This window comes from Amblyomma maculatum, chromosome 10, assembly GCF_055883805.1.
Source record: "Amblyomma maculatum isolate TAMU_Amacu chromosome 10, ASM5588380v1, whole genome shotgun sequence".
Classification (NCBI taxonomy): domain Eukaryota; kingdom Metazoa; phylum Arthropoda; class Arachnida; order Ixodida; family Ixodidae; genus Amblyomma; species Amblyomma maculatum.
The window spans coordinates 55,682,353-55,700,322 of NC_139353.1; the positions used below are offsets into that span (position 1 = coordinate 55,682,353).

Below are 17,970 nucleotides of genomic sequence, written 5' to 3' on the forward strand. Positions count from 1 at the left end.
ACATTGTAGAAACATACGCGAGTGATCGGAATCTTTGAGACAGATCTCGGCGAATCGTTCGCGGCAAATAAAATGATAACGCGTCGTATAGCGACGACGAGCATGAAAAAAACACGTGATACAGAATTGATAAGCGCACCAGAATAACAATGATAAGGCCACATGCCAGCGGCTGTCGAAAAAGAACAAATAAAGATTTAAACAGTTCGCAGCAATAGTAAGACGCTTTCCATGGCCACGTCCATGAAATGCAGGGGGGTAGATGCGCGCAAACATGCAAGCTCAGAGTCGGTCACGTGGAAGATAATACGCCGATGCCGCGGAGTCGTATCGGGCACAGTGGCAGCAACCACGAGGTTGATAGCGTCAGCAGGAAAGGTTGTGGTCCTAGTGATGTGTCAGATGCAGTGGAATGTTCCTGAACATATACAAGCTAACGAACATACCGCACTATACAAAAACTGGAGACGTGGTCGACCTCTTGTGTCAGAGGATTATGGTAATTATAGGTGTTCAAGACAGGTCCTTCTAGAAAGTGATGGAAGTGACGGACAGCAAGGTGGACGAGGAGTAATGGCCGGGCAAGCACACTATCTCGTGTCTTAGTAGGAGTCACCCTTTTAGAATGCGAGAGGCTGCCTGGTGACATTAGTATGCTGTTGAAGTACAGCACCGTCGCAGTACTGGGGGCGCCCTTTATGAGTGCAAGAATACTTTCGGGTGTACATTATGCAAAGGAACTTGGAAGGGGATGGCAGAAGGCAGGAGCCTTTCAGGAGCTCCTGGAGGATCTTGTGGCGCCTAGCTCGTTCTTGGCGGGTGAATAAAGTTTATTCACTCACTCCCAATATGGAAGCAGAAGTGTTTGTTCGAGAGTTTGCTTGATGGCGAGAAACGCTATGTTGGCATGTTAGTCTATATTTTAGGCTACTTCTTGTTTTCTGCTGGAAGCAAATGACGCACTCTCTCGACCAAGGTGGTGCAGTGTGAATAGAACGGAGGTAGTGGTTCACCAAGCCGAGGAAGTGGCGTAGCGAAGTTGCTGAAGTAGATGAATGAAAATTCCCGATTGCTTGGACTTTGGAAGGAAGAGGCCGAATGCCCCTTCATTCGAAACGATGATGAAGGAAATCGTGAGAAGGTGCATGAAATATATTTTTAGCACCATTGATGATACAGTTATGATCAGAGAGAGAAGTGAACAATTAAGTGCAGCTGCCGCAGGTGCTCGTCTATGTAGCGGTTCGCTACAAAAGGTGGTGCCGCACGACGACCTTTTGCGGCAAGCCAGTTCACGGATGAATTGTAGACATTGAAAAATGGTGAAATCTGTAACGTCCACATGAATCCGAAAAAAAACCTTATGCGAATCGGGTCTTCTCTTTTCCCGCGCTTTTTTGCTACACAGACCACTGCTCCAATATGAATACGGATAGTTATTAAATGGACGATTGATATCATTGTGCGTGACAACCGCCTTTGCCTGACCTTTTGCATTTATGTTCTTCAGATCATAAGTGAGCCTTCTGCTTGGCTAGTTAAATGGGTGTTTACAAGCGTGTTAGCATGCCTAGCACTAACATCTGATCTGAAGATTCATTTATGTGTAATGTGACTGCTTTCAGTGCCGAAGCGTTACTAGCTGCACTAAGCGGCGATTGTATGGAGTTGTTCTCTGCAAAGATGGTGACCTGTGGCATGTCATCAGGTTTTCCTGTACTTTGCGACAAAATTGCGGCAAAACAATTCTTTGCCAAAGTACAGGGCATTGCTATTCCATTTCGCTTTCCATTTAGCATTGATCTGCTAGTGCCGTTGCAGGCAAGTTTGCAATATGAATTCTTAATGACGACCTATCTACCTCCAATACTTAGGCATTATTCCCCTTACTACACCAGGTGATTCAGCCCAGCATATTCCTTAAAGAAGGAAGGGGAAGCCCTCAAAGGAGGAGGTGTGGAGAGGACATCGCGATACAACTCACGTGGTAGGGCATACCACAAGGGAAAGCGCGGGAGGGACGTCGCGGTATACATTCTGCACGTTAGTAGTCCGGAGACAGTAACAGCAAACGGGTATTTGTGACTGCGTGCTATAGGCATTCAACAGCTCACTACAAGCAAGGGTCCACTTAGCAGGCCTTCCGAGTACGTCGACAGCGAAAAGGCACAGAGCCGACGTAGAGAAAGGCACTAAATAACATAAGAATGTGGCTATATTTGCAAAAGATAAGCACTGGGTGATTACAAAGCTGTTTGCGTTCGAGCGGCGCAAGGCTAAAGCTTTCGCATTCCCAGAATCTGTCCTAAATGTCTCTGCCGTATTTTGTACAATCACTACCAAACATTCAAGAAGGAGAGTTACATGTGACGTCTTAGGACATAGGTATAACACTTAATAGTTTTCGGCATGACGTGTAATATATGCAGGATATAAGCGAGGACATATAGGGGGTAGAAAAATGTCATGGTAATACGACAACTGCAAACAGGAGCCGTAACATTGACGGTATAAATAAAATTGGCACTAGTTTAGCTCTGGTTAAACCTGGAACGTTGTGCAAGCAATACTGCAATGGTTGCGCTTAAGGTTCGGCATGTAGTGTAGCTGTGGGTGTAGCTTGACGTGTTTAGCCACGAATAAAGACACGATACATAATGAATGACTAGTGTTTTTTTTTTGGCTTTATTTACACCGATGAAAACACAACGGTGGTCAGTAAAGTAGTGAGACTTGGTCTCGACTCGACTCATCACGTATCAATCTTCGTTCGTTTAGCAGTTTCTTGCGCTCGCCGTTGTTCACGTTCGTCAGCAGTCTCTTGAGCCCGTTGCCGTTTTCTGGCTTTGGCGCATGGCCGATGCTTTTCCTTGTAATGTCGCATAGCAACTGATTTACACCGACGTGAACTCCTATTTCTCTCTTTCCACTTTCACTCCTCCTAGTGACCATCTTTTTATTACTGCGCAGTTCCTTTCCCTGGGCGGCGGCCGTCCGCCCCTTGGACCCTGATTGGTGCGTCCCGAACACCGCTTTGGCGCACGTGCCTGGATTTCGACGCCAGCTTGGAACATAGGACCTTTCTCGCATCACATGCGTTGAGAGAGTGCGATCCGGGGAATGCCAGGAGTGCAAAGTGCGCGAGGACGGGAGTGAGCGGTGCGTCAGCACGGAGAGCGGACGCTTGAAAACAGTTCGTGAACGTGCGTGTGTGAAACAAGCAAGTGTAATTGGAATCTAGTTGTTTTCCTCAGATTTTATTTCTGTGTGCAGTCTTTTCTTTCATATCCCTTTTTTTTCGTTCTAATGACAACACTCCCCCCTTCCTTCCTTCCCTTACGGCGCATTTCAGGTGTCGATGCAGCGGCGGCTTAAGCTCAAGCGTTGCGTCTGCCGGGGATACACGACGGCTCGAAACCTGGCGCAGTATTACTTATGCAATAAAATGAAGCAGCCTGAAAGTATATCATAAATCTTCATAATCTAAAGCCCCATAGTGACACGACCACCTTTATAGGCAGACTGCTTCACCACAGATACCATAGGAGGTTTTTGGTTTTAAATTTGCTCTAGTAAATAATTTTCCCCTCATTTTCGCCAGTGAAAAAATAGAGTGCGTAACTATAGAACCGTCCTTAAATTGTAATGAACCCAATTTCACGCATTCCAAATGTGTCGCCAATATTGTGATACTGTAAGTGGTGGAGTAAATTCGTGTAATATATTTTTAAATACGAGAGCTTTCTGACTTATTGCTCTTTCATGTCCCACTCATTGGTTGCTGGACGCGAACCAATCAATAATAATACAGGGGGTTGTATGCTGCCGATTCCTCGTTTGTCCTCGTTTCCATCAGTCACCGACAGAATGGCGGCGAATATGTTGCGTCGTCTGTCTCAGTCTGACTGCTTGCTACTGTATGCGAATGCGCAGGTGGGTGCAGAGATGAAACGTTTAGCAGTATGTACGTGTTTTAATTAGAATAAGAATGAGGGTAACAAACAGGATGCAATAACGATGTCATATGACGAGCTTAAGAGCGGAGTTAAAGTCTTTCCGAAAATTGAATGTCTCTCAGGAAGCAGCCCAGGTGAACGAAATTTCCGGAGCCCTCCACTACGGCGTCTCGCATAGCCTGAGTAGCATTGGGAAGGTAAACACCACAAACCAAATGAAGCCCTGCTTGGGAATGATGTGGCATTCATGAAAAGATTGAGCACCTCCTTTCGGATTGCCCTATTTTTGCAACTGAACGACATACCCTGCGTACTGCATTGGATCTTCTGGACGCTCACCCCTTAACGAAAGGGAAGTTCTTGGGACCATAGCACAAAAGTAATCTGCGCTCAAAGCCGACAAGGCACATCTTCGCTTTTTAAGAGAGACTAGCCTGATTGACAGACTGTGACTTTCTCACCTCCTCTCCTTTTCTACCTTCCTCCTTTAATTCCCCATTCCCCTTCCCCAGTGCAGGGTAGCCAAAAGGAATTCATTCTTTCTGGTTAACATCCATGCCTTCCGCCCTCCTTTTCTCCTTCTCCTCCTGAATGTATCTCACGTTTACACGTGACAAGTTTAAACACAGCGTTCTTCAGAGATGTAGACGACGACACTACCAGTCAAAAATATCTAGCTTACAACAGTATGTTGATTAGTGCGAGCAAAATATCAGCGGCACTAGCTTGAGGATGCCCCGCCATGCTGGTGCATTCGTTAGGCGTTCGACTACTCTACCCAAGGTTGCAGGATTGAATCCCGGCTGCGGCGGCCGCGTTTTGATGGAGAAGAAAAGCAAGGCGCCCGTGTGGTGTATAATATCAGAGCACATTAAAAAGACCAAGGTGATCAAAATTTCCGGAGCCCTCCAGTACGGCGTCTCGCATAGCCTGAGTAGCTTTGGGAAGGTAAACACCACAAACCAAACCAAACCAAACTTGAGGATGAGCTATGGCGATTGCGAACTGCATATTCTGCATATTGTGATTAAGGACTAGCAGGAAGGGCCAGAGAAAAGAGTAGTAAACAAGGTCAATTCATATCCTTCGAGGTGGACAACATTGGGCCCTGAAAGTTTTATGACCTGCATAATAAGCATAGTTTTGTGGCGACTACAGACACGACACCAGAAGACAAAGAAGCACTATTGGTCAATCTCAACGCGCATCCTCTTTAGCAAAGAAGAAGAACGACCCGGCAGGCTAGGACACAGGACGTATGTGGCTCTCTCTAGCCTAGGCGTCGCTCAGGCTTTCATTTCTTAGATATATGGCGAAGAAAAGGGGGAAGAGGTCCTCCAAGCCGAAGCGAGACCGCCAAACCACAGGGACAACAGAAGGTGGTACGGTCATCGAACATTCCATCATCCCTGTTGTATCAGCGCCGGAAACTGGGGCTGCGCTCTCTGTTACGTCCCCCCTGTCCCCAGATGATAAGCGAGGTGTGGCCTCGGTAGCTTCGCCCTTGTCCGATGATCGAAGACCGGACGCAAATGCTGCCCCGCTGCAGCTGGTCAGCGGCGCCGCCACTGCTTCTCACGCCTCCGATACCACTGTGTCGCCGCTGGACCACATCCTCATCTTCGGGCATGGCGTGTTCCAGAAGCTCATCCTGCTCTGCACGCAGCTGGCCGTATTCTGCAGTGTCGTGCACGCCGAGGCGGCGGCGATCCTGGCCCGACCCGTGGACCACTGGTGCCGCGCTCCCGCTGCGTACGCCAACCTACCGCCGGAGACGTGGAAAAACGCCAGCATACCAGTTGAGAAGGACGGATCGTACAGCAGATGCTACCGATACGAGCCTCTTTTTCTGGCTCAAGGCGCGGTCTCTTCGAACAACCGCAGTACTGTGCCCTGCGACACCGGCTGGGAATACGCTGTGAGTTCTATTCAGATTTTTCAGGGGAAGTGTTATTTGTGGGTCTGACAACTTTACACACATTTTGCTTCATTACTATCGTATATATGAAATAATAAAATTTGATTTCACGAATGAGTGATCAAGCGAGTAATATAGTTTAATGCACATGGTAACTAGCGCTAAAGACAGGGACAGAGAAGAAGCGGACACTACGAACGCTAGACACCAACTTGGTTCGTGGTGTCCGCTTCTCCTTTGTCCCTGTCTTTAGCGCTAGTTACCACGTGCAGTGAATCTAATGATCACCAACTAGCCCAATTTTCTGCTTTAAAAGTAATATAGTTACTCCGAGCCTGCTCGGAAACAGATCCGTATAAAGGAGCCATGAACGTAGGCGAGTCGTACAATAAATGGGCAAAATATGTCGGCCCCCCTTTTTTTTTACCCGGCAGCGCATAAACTTCTCGATGTGAAAAGCCCCCTACATCTTAGCCGGTATTCGAAACAAAATACTCTGGACACGTAAGCTAGTGTTGAGAGTTAACCGCCGCCTTATATGTATGAAGGGGCAGAGTTAATGGCTCTCGTTTGCGGGGCGCAGTTATTTTATTTTCCCCACGAATTCTAGTATCTCCCCAACTTCCCGGCTTTCATTTAGGTTCCTCTTTCTCCCTACATGGAATTTCCTATAAAGTGCTAAGGACAGCTAAGCCGCGCTGTCACGGCTACTCAGATTTTAGACACCGCTGTACTGTTTTTTTTTATTAATATGGCTCCTAAGCAAAGTGTCCATGAGCACATGCGTTGCTCGCTGATTCGATGTTATGTAAAGCACATTCAGCTCATTTTGTCAAATCATGAGAGTGGCCGTAAACACAAAAACGGTCAGATATAATCCGCAGGTAATTTCGTATCAATACTGTGGCTCAAACACTCTAGCTCAGAGCTCCATGTGGTGGTTGCATACCATTTTTCTTACTCTTACCGTTTAGCAGCCATCTACTAGTCTGTTTGGAAGCTTTTTGTGTGATTAGGATTCAAACCGATGACATGCGTACAGCCCTTGACAAAAGTGTAGAGCAGAGGGGCTTTGATTCTGAGTCGTGTAGTGGCGCTGATTTTTCATTAGGGGAGGCCCTTTTCATTCGGGAGACTGGGACAAAGATTCTTCTTACCGTTTAGAAATTTTAAACACTGGAAACACATTACAAGACACGCGAAGTAGCTCAGAAGCAGGCACACTGGGCTCTGCACGACTTTACATAATGTAAGCTTAGGCGACCAGGTGGAGAGGTGGTGAATGGTGGCAGTTCCTGGCCCTACGGGGCTGGGACGGTAAGTCAACGCCGCTTGCGGTGGGGGCTAGCCAGCCACCAGCCATCTGTTGTAGGCCGTCGTTGCACCCCACCACTGCTTCGGTGGTAGACAACTGCTGTTGTTGCGGCGCGCGTCTTTCTCTCCCTCTTTTTTTTCTTCCCTATTTTCTCTTCTGTTCGCGCGAGGCAGCGGAGGTGGCGATGGGGCTGGTACAGGTTGGTCACCGCCGCTTGTGCCGAGGGCCAGCCTGGCACGAATTTTTATCTGTTGTAGGCCGTCATTGCACACGCCACCGGTGGTGGTGGACGACGGCTGTTGTTGCGGCGCGCGTCTTTCTTTCCCTCTTCCTTTTCTTTCTGCTCTATTTTCTCTTCTGTCTGCACGAGGCAGCGGAGGTGGCTCAGCTACAGAGTCAGTAGCAGGCCCGTGCATTTTCTTTTCCTTCTTCCTACAGCCACAACAGCGGAGGTGGCTCAGCTACAAAGCCAGTAGCAGGCTTGTGCATTTTCTTTTCCTTCTTTCTAGAGCCACAACATGAACACGCGACCACTGAGAAGTGAGACACATACTTCCTTTCCAGAAAAACAACGGAAAATATAACACAGCACAACTCCTACACTTATCACTGCGTCATCCGTCTGCTCTGCGATGTCTGTGAACGCTAGAGATCCCCAGGTAGTCTAAATTATTTTGGAGCTTTCCACTACTGCCCCTCTTTCTCTATTTCCGCTTTAATTCACTTCTACTTCTTACCTTTCCTTAGAGCGCATTTCAAAATTCCCTGGGGAAATTGACATATCCTGCATCATTTCTTTCCTATAAACCAATTTGTTCACAACAAAAAATGTAGAGGCGTTCGAGGAATGAAAAGGTGGTTTTAGATACGCTATCCTATCTATTCTTATATCAAATTATAAGAATCGCCCTATTTTTCATGTCAAGGCGTCTGATGTGATAATGCTGATTAAGAAGTGCTAAACTCCTATATTGATTCCCTCCTTTGGTGGCGAATTTCTAGCCGATGTTGGTTGAATATAAACTTTCCTTCCAGAAAGTATCACATTATTTTTTCACACCTTTCTAGCTGCATTTTTGATCATTTTGATTTTTTCAAAATACGCTCTAAATTTGCATTTTAACGAATCTTGTCGAGCTTGCGCATCGAGTGTGTCTGCGCATAACGCGCGTTCACTTCTCACAAAGCCTTGTGATTGCAAAGCAAATAGTTCCAATGCGAACAATAAGGTCTGCGCTGCTTCCCCAGTTAGATATTACAGACAACAACAACATTACGCAATAGCATTCTGAAGAATGCCTTTTAATATAACAAACATATATTTCTGTAAAACCAAGAAGTAGCGTCCGAGTTGAGTAGCAGATGGCGTCGTGACACATTTTTGCTGCCAATATGCACACATGTTCTGAGTTTTCTCTATTTCACGCTGCTTATCAATTTCGTATGATCACAATAACCTTGAAGATGTAGTCCGCCGCCCAGCATCCTTTTCTAGCATTCGGCCTTTACGGCATTTTGAGTTCTTAGATTAGATGGTTTATATAGTTACTATGGGATATGGTCCTTTAATATTCTAAGGAACAGCCCTTGGACGGATGTCCCTAAGGGACTGTTGATAATGCCATTAGTACGGTTTATTTGTGGCCTCTTCGCAGCGGTCAAAAGAAGATTAGGCTTCACACATTTGAAGCAAACAGAGAAAATGTTTAGGCACAAGTGGGGCACTGATTACATTGAACCACTGCCCGTAGCATTTATTCAATTTATTTATCTCATTTTCCACTGCGCGTTTTGGTGCTACCGAGGGGGGGGCAAAGAACTAGAACACAAAACGTTCTACATACTAGCAGGAAAACAATCATCACACAAATAGTACAATACAGCTTAATTCAATACGAGCATACACAAATACATGTATTACAGCAGTGCGGCAAACATTTCATTAGTTTTCATTAATTACAGCAAGTTATGTGCGCCCGCAAAAGAGTGCGGCCGAAATCAAAAGGTAAGTCATTTGCTATTTTGAAGGTCTTTGCACTTTGCAAAAAAAGCAAGCTTGACTTCTAGTAAACCCTGCACTGCCTGTCCCATGCAGGATTCGACCCGCAGCTCGATCGTGGGAGAGTGGGACTTGGTCTGCAACCGTCGCTGGGTTTTATCGCTGCTGACTGCCTTTTACATGGCGGGATCCGTATTTGCGATGCCGTTTGCTGGTGCAGCGGCCGATCGCCTTGGTCGACGTCCAGTTCTCGGCGCCTCTCTAGCCATTATTATTGTGTCCGGAATCATGCTCGCCTTCTCCAAGACTCTGGTCATGTTCGCCACACTGCGCTTCTTCATATCAGCGTCTGCCGGCAGCCTGGTCGTCATTTCTATCGTTCTGCTCTTCGAAGTCATCGACTCCTCCCGCCGCGTGCTCTATTGCAGCATTGCCGTCACCGGCGGCTACTCAGCGGCTCACGTCTACGGCGAGCTAGTCCACGGGTGGGTTAACGACTGGTCCCTCAGCCAGCTCGCCTGCATGGTCCCCACGGGACTGCTGATCGGAGCAGTCTACTTCGTGCAGGAGTCGCCTTGTTGGCTCCTGGCAACATTCCAAATCAGGAACGCTGCGGACGTTGTGCTCTCAGCGGCCGAGATGAATGGCGAGGACATGCAACTCGTAGTCAAGAGGCTGGAAGTTATCATGGAGGAAGCCAGAAAGGCGAGAGCGCAGGCCTTGACAGCATCGGGCGAGGTGCTTAAGGAAGCCTCGCCGGTAGAGCTGTTCACGAACCGAGCGTTTCGCAAAGAGACATTGGTGGTCTACGGCTGCTGGTTCTTGGCGAACAGCTTCTCTTACCGGTTGCGGGAGAGCCCCGATTACGACGTCGTCAACCATGCACTCCTTGCTTTCTCGATACCAGCAGTGGCCGCCAATGTCTTCCTGCTAAGCACCAAAGGGCGGCGCTTCTCAACGGCGGTCAGCATGGTCATTCTGGGCAGCATGATAGCTACTCGGGCTGCAGTGACTTACTTCCTTCCCAGTAAGTGACCCAGGATATCAAGAAAGCGAGTAAAGTTAAAACAGCTAACTATAAAAACAAGTACATCACTAAAGAAGTTTTAGAGCTTTTTAAATAAAACAATGAGCTTTGAAAACATGCCAAAATAAACCTGACGGTGCAACTGTCAGGAAAGAATTTGAGCCCTACGCTGTCAGGTTGCAGCGAAACTTGTATCGAAAAATAAATATTTAAAAAAATTTGACCATGAAGATCTTTAAAAGACTTGGACACGTCGCAGCCAATTAATGGGTCATAGAACAGACCGAACTGCAGACACAGTACTTAAGCGTTTCGGGACGCTTATGGCTAAAGGGTACTTTGTGAAATATTCGACAGGTATTTTTTTACCTGCACTTTCACTACTGAGACAGAAAATGCACCCTGAAGGTCTGGATAATTTTAGAGTAGAAATTAATGCAGCCAGGGCATATCAGAAATGATGTTTACCCCGCCGGGGTGGCGCAGTGGTTACGGCACTCGACTACTGTTCCCAAGGGCGCGGGATCGAATCCCGGCCTCGGCGGCCGTTTTTCGATGGAGGCGAAAAGCAAGGTGCCCGTGTTCTGTGCGATGTCAGTGCACGTTAAAGAACCCCAGGTGGTCGAAATTTCCGGAGTCCTCCACTACGGCGTCTCTCATAGCCTGAGTTGCTTTGGGACGTTAAACTCCACAAACCAAACCAGAAATGATGCCATTATAGTTGTTTATTTTTACACGCTCAATCCTCATCAATAAACGAGAAGGATATAATGCAATAAGGTCGCATAATGAGACGCTATATAACAAACTTACTGGCGCGTTGTTACTCATTGTAAATAGTGCAATGACTTCAACCATATTTCCAGAAAGACTGAAAACTTCAATCGTTATAGCTGTGCAAAAACATGTAAAAGTAAACGGATTAATAGATTATAGTCCTATGACTGTGCTTTCTGCATTAACACACATAATTGGAAATTATTTACATGGTTTTAGGATAAAGTTTAGCCACCTTCACTGTTATCGAACACGCAGTATGAATTTATAAGGCATTAGAGTACGTACTACAACAATGTTTAAATATTTCATTGATTTCATTAGTGCAGCTCTTGACAAGAATGAAATAACGTTAACACTGTTCCTAGGCATAAGTTAGTTTTGACAATATCTTTTAGAGAAAGTTATCGAAAAACTAAATGGGATTTTAAGGAACGTTTGCTGCATTATTTGAGGAATACCTGAGAGTGAATTTCAAAGTAGCCAGAATAGGAAGTATAGTGAACGACAAAATGTCAATAGAATATAGAGCTCCACAGGGTTCAACAATTGAGCCGCTTCTGTACAATGGTATACATATATAATCTCATCATCATCAGCCTGATTATACCCACTGCAGGGCGAAGGCCTCTCCCATATTTCTCCACTTAACCCGGCTCTGTGCTAGCTGCATCCACTTGACCCCTGCGAACTTCTTAATCTCATCCGCCCACCTAACTTTCTGCCGCCCCCTGCTACGCTTTCCTTCCCTTGGAATCCAGTTTGTTACCCTCAGCGACCATCGGTTATCCTCTCTTCGCACTACACGTCCTGCCCATGTCAATTTCTTCTTCTTAATTTCCACTAGAATGTCGGTAACTTGAGTTATTTCTCTGACCCACTCTGCACGCTTTCTATCTCTTAATGTTACCCCTACCATTTTTCGTTCCATAGCCCTCTGGGTTGTCCTCAACTTAAGTAGAACTCTCTTGGTTAGCCTCCACGTTTCAGCCCCATAGGTGAGTACAGACAAGATGCAACTGTTGTATACTTTCCTCTTGAGCGATACCGGTAAGCTGCTAGTCATAATCTGCGAGTGCTTGCCAAATGCGCTCCATCCCAATCTTATTCTTCTTGTTATTTCTTTTTCATGGTCCGGATCTGCGGTTACTACCTGTCCTAAGTAGATATATTCGCCTACTACTTCCAGTATTTCGCTACCTAATGTAAACTGCTGTTCCTTCCCGAGGCTGTTGAACATTACCTTAGTCTTCTGCATATTCATTTTCAAGCCTACCTTTCTACTTTTTCTGTCTAGGTTATCAATCATTATTTGCAGTTCATCCCCCGAGTTGCTTAGCAAGGCAATGTCATCAGCAAATCGCAGATTACTGAGGTATTCTCCATTTACCCTTACCCCTAATTGCTCTCATTCCAAGTCTCTGAATACTTCCTCTAAACAAGCTGTGAATAGTACTGAGGAGATTGTGTCTCCTTGCCTAACACCTTTCTTTATGGGAATTTTGTTACTTTCTTTATGCAGAACTATGGTTGCTGTGCAGCCACTATATATATATATCTTCCAGCACTTTCACGTACGGCTCGTCTACCCCCTGATTTCGCAATGCCTGCATCACCGCCGAGATTTCAACTGAGTCAAATGCTTTTTCGTAATCAATGAATGCTATGTATAAGGGCTGGTTATATTCCGAGCATTTCTCTATCACCTGGTTGATGGTATGGATATGATCGATAGTAGAGTACCGTTTCCGAAACCCTGCTTGATTCTTTGCTTTATTGCAGTCTAAGGTTGTCCTGATTCTATTAGCTATTACCTTAGTAAATACCTTATATGTAACAGACAGTAAGCTGATTGGTCTGTAATTTTTAAGGTCCTTAGAGTCCCCTTTCTTGTGAATGAGGATAATGTTTGCATTCTTCCATGGTTCCGGTACCGTCGATGACATCAGGCACTGCGTATACAGGGTAGCCAGTTTCTCTAGCACGATATCCCCTCCGTGCTTTAGCAAATCTGTGGTTATCTGATCCTCTCCAGCTGATTTCACCCTTTTCATAGTTTCTAATGTTTCTTGACCTCGTCCTTCGTCACTGGTGGAACGTCTGACTGCTTTTCCCTACCGCCAATCTCATTACGGTCCTGACTACTTTGGCTACTGTAGAGATCTGTATAGAACTCCTCGGCTACTTTGACTATCTTGTCCATATTAGTGATGACGTTGCCCGCCTTGTCCCTTATCGCATACATCTGTTTTTTGCCTATGCCCAATTTCTTCTTTACCGCTTTAATGCTTCCCCCGATCTTTACAGCATGCTCAATTTTCTCCATGTTATACTTCCTTATATAGGCCACCTTGCGCTTATTGATTAGCTTTGATATCTCGGCCAATTCGATCTGGTCTGTTGGATTGGAAGCTTTCATACTCTGGCGTTTCTTAATCAAATCTTTCGTCTCCTTAGACAGCTTACCGGTATCCTCTCTAACTATCCTACCGCCTACTTCTACCGCGCACTCAGTAATGATATCTCTGAAGTTATTGTTCCTTGCCTCTAGGGTAATGTCGCCATCCTCAGTTAGAGCTGAATACCTATTCTGTAGCGAGATCCTGAACTCTTCTGCCCTCCCCCTCACCGCTAATTCGTTGATGGGTTGCTTTCTTACTAATCTGTTGCGTTCCTTCTTCAGATTTAGGCTAATTCGGGACCTCACCATCCTGTGGTCACTGCATCGCACTTTCCCGATTACCTCTACATCCTGCACAATGGCGGGGGTTGAACACATTATGATGTCGATTTCATTTTTAGTCTCTCCGTTAGGACTTTTCCATGTCCATTTCCGGTTCTTCCGTTTGCTGAAGAAGGTATTCATGATTCGTAGGTTACTGCGCTCTGCAAACTCAACTAGTAACTCTCCCCTGCTATTCCTAGAACCAATGCCATAGTCACCTACTGCCTTGTCTCCTGCCTGTTTTTTCCCTACCTTGGCATTGAAGTCGCCCATTAGTACAGTATACTGCGTCTTTACTTTTCGCATTGCCGATTCTACATCTTCATGGAAGCTTTCAACTGCCTGGTCATCATAACTACATGTAGGTGCGTAGGCCTGTACAACCTTCAGTTTATACCGCTTATTAAGCCTAATTACGATGCCTGCAACCCTCTCATTAATACTATAGAATTCATCTATATTACCCGCTATATATTTATTGACAAGGAAACCTACTCCTAGTTGTCGCCTCTCTGGTAAACCTCGATTACACAGTACATGCCCATCCTTCAGTACAGTATATGCCTCATTCGGCCTCCTAACCTCACTTAGCCCTATGACATCCCATTTCATGCCTTCTAGTTCCTCTAACAGCACTGCTAAACTAGCTTCACTAACTAGGGTTTTAGCATTAAACGTTGCCAGGGTCAGTTTCCAATGGCGGCCTGTCCAGCGGAGCCATGCTTTCTTAGCACCCCCTGCTGCGTCACAGGTCTGACCGCCGCCGTGGTAATTTGTTCCGCAGCCGCTGGTGACTGAGGGCCGGGGTTTGATGGAGATTATCATAGGAGGTTGTGGCCAATTACTGCACCAGGGTGGCCAGCTCCTGTTCTGGTGAGATATATAATCTAAATACCCTAAATTTTTCATCACAGCTGTTGCAGTGTGCTGCTGATACAGCTGTGGTATTCGCCCACACATGACTATTCGTTATGAGTGATGCAATGAAATGCAAGAGTAATAAGCTTAATGTCAAAATATGAAATTATGTTTACCGGGATAGACAAAGTCAACAAAGCTTTAGAAAGTCTCATAAGCAGGTCACCTAAGTGTTAATAAAGGCTCAATAGATTGCGCAGCGATTATTGTTATTGCGTTACACTTACCTTTCATTGCCTTACAGCCTTACACCAGCTCTTTCGAATATTTGGGCATGAAAAATATGTGAATCCTGTGCCTGGGGCAATCATATAGTATACATTTGTAAGACATTAGAGCAAGTTGCGGCTTATGTATACCAGTGGCTTTAGGCAGCTACTGCGAAAACGAGTTACAGTACGTTTCAGATCTAAGGCAAAGCATCCTACAAAATTGTTTAGCCATCTACGGCATCTTCTCTGTTAATAGGCAAACAAAGGGGAACAAATAGCTACTTACAATTACACAACTATCGAGTATGGTTAGCAGCTCAATGATAGACAACCGGAAGATATTGTGAAACAACTTGGAAAACTGTTTAACACAGTTACATCAATGTGTGACTTTAACTGTGACATACGTTGCAAAGAACCCCTGAACAAAGGAAGAACAATAAGACCGGAAGAAAAATATATGATGCCACGAGTTTGTACTAATTACTGGCAAAAAAACTAGAAAATATTATGTGCAAGTGCTTTTACCCCCTTATTCGACGACCTTGCAATGTCACCTTCAGCTAAAAATCAAAACAGCTCTTAAGAAGCAGGGTACATTCATGATGCTTTGTGACCATTCTTTCAGTTATTTACTATTTCCTTCTCGGCATATATGCTGCGATGCAAAAGGTATATTTTGTGTTGTCTCATTTTCATATTCTGCTACGTTACATCTCCACTCAGTCTACCAACCATGACTGTGACTTCAATTTAAAAGAAAATGAAAAGTGTATTTTATGACATGGTTTCCTTGAAAGTCTTTTTGTTTTAGTCTCCTTATTAATTGTATGCGAGAACAGGCACTACGTTTGTGTTCTTTCGACTGTGTGCTTACACATAACTATTTCCAGATCATTACCACGAATGTGCGATCAATTTGGAGGATATCATGTTGTTATTCTTTTCGTTTCTGCTGTAAATTCTACTCAACAGAATTTATTTCAAATCAAACTTACATTATTTGTAGACATTGCGTATTCCTGTGCATGGCATGCACAGTTTCTGCCGGCCCACCCAGAAGCTCCGAAGTAAACATTGTTTGAAAATTGCTGTCAGTGAAACATTATTATTAATATTATTATTGTGATTACATTTTTATTATTATTATTACATCACTCCTAAAAAAACAAGCTACATGCAAAAAGATTAAATATGTGCACGCTTCGTAGAATGTCAAGGCTATGTCGTCAATTTTTATTTCAGTACTAATTTTTACAACTAAATGTTTCCGAAAACTTATTCTTTAGCTTTTTCGCTTCTGAATATGGCAGTCTTCGTGCACTGTAGTAGAAACAGCACACTAATTCTTTTGATTGGCCGGACTATGTGGTCAATGAAAACGGTTTTATCTTTTATCTAGTTTCTTTAAAACGAGTGATCTTATGAGAGTTAAAGAAATAAAAATGTCTGATCGTGAAATGACACCTCCCTGAGAAGTTCTCATTTATCTTCTTTTAAATTGAGATGACGGGTATAAGCTCGGAAAAATTGTTTGAATTAAATCACCAAATACTTAATATACGTTTTCCAGTCAATGCTTGATCGTGACCTTCTATTGCGTCTTAAAATTGAACACAAGGTCGGCAGTGCCTCAGTAACTGTTGTATTTTTCTTATTTCCACCATGATATATTTGGTGCAATATGGTTATTTTCAAGACGATGTAGATTTCGATGCACGAAAATTATTGGCTCTTCAATACCACACAAATTCCAAAAGTTCAGATGGCGTTGCTGCTTTGTCGACATTTGCGACGGCGTTCTTGTTAAATATGCAGCGAATCAACCCTAACAACCGCTTAATGGGGCCGCCTATAGCCCGTGATGGTTAGCTACAGGTAAATTTCAATATCCTTACAGAAATTCTATTTTTTGGCAGTTTAACATTGGGATAGTGATTGAACTACAACGCATTTTTTGCAGGCAGCGCCCACATCTTCACCTCAACCCTTGGGACGGTAGTTCTAATCGCGGAGCTGCTAGCCGCTGAATTGGCCGTCATCAGCCTTTACGTCATCACTGTAGAAATCTACCCCACCGTGCTCAGAGGCTGTGGCATCTCCCTGGGCTTCATGTGCGGACGTCTGGGGGCCATCGTGACACCTCTTGTGGAAGCCATCGAGTCGAGCGGTGTGCAAAGCACTCTGCTCACCGCAACTTCCATTCTGCTGGTGGCCTTCGGGGCGCTGGCGTGGCGGGTACTACCGGAGACGACCAAGGTGCACGCCGTGAACACAGTCCATGACCGGATTGGCGCCGGTGCGGACAAATGGATGCTCAACGCTCCTCTCACAGTGGCTCGCCGACATAGCAGGGCATTGTTGCACCCTGACCGCCGCAGGAGCTCCAGCACTTCTTTGTCCAGAATGTCAAGACTTTCGAGAGAGAGCCTGTGACGACGTAGCTGTCTCCTGAGAAGGCGTGATATGAGTGGCAGTTGGATCAATGCTCGAATTTCCTGCCTATATTTTTTCACTGTCATGTGTTCTTAATTGTCAATGTTGTTCTTTTGTTCGCAGCAGCGAAATCAGTTTCATTTTATTACGTTAGCTCTACGCTTAAAGCGAAAATTATAAAATTATTTATCAAGTTTATTTCTGAATTTAAAAGAACAAAACAAATCTGAGACATATTTCTGGAGGTGCGCTGTCATTTTCAAGTTTGAAAAGGTTGCTATTAGGATGCAATTACATGGGGCCTTTAATAATGTACGCAGTGAAATGTTTAGGCTTGTCTGCATTTCCGTGTATCACTCTTCTTGTTATAAAGTGGACCATAACAATGGCATCGGTGTTTAACGAGGAATATATGCCTTTCCAGCAGATATGAACCTCGAAGAGTTCGAAGAGAAATGGCCGAAATAGCACTGCGCTAATTTGAGTATTCAACTCTGGCTGAACTTTGTGAAGTCTATCCTTGTTTCTGCCTATCGAACGTCATCTGTATTTGTGCCGCAAGTAATTTCACCGTGTATCTCAACTGAAGCTCGACGGGCAGCCGTCAAACAGCGAACAATTTGCATTATAGCACTGTCATCGTTTTGTGTAGTTCAATCCATGAAGCTATCACGGCTGTTATGTAAA

At 45.0% G+C, this 17,970-nt stretch overlaps 1 protein-coding gene across 1 annotated transcript; it reads left to right on the top strand.

Moving 5' to 3' along the window:
- Window positions 1-5,265: 5,265 nt before the first annotated feature.
- LOC146176539 (solute carrier family 22 member 7-like) lies at window positions 5,266-17,283 on the top strand. Its single transcript, XM_084581313.1, has 3 exons — window positions 5,266-5,874; window positions 9,285-10,215; window positions 16,811-17,283. Exons 1-3 carry the CDS (start codon window positions 5,266-5,268, stop codon window positions 17,281-17,283), a joined length of 2,013 nt encoding a protein of 670 aa, XP_084437439.1.
- The last annotated feature ends 687 nt before the right edge of the window (window positions 17,284-17,970 follow it).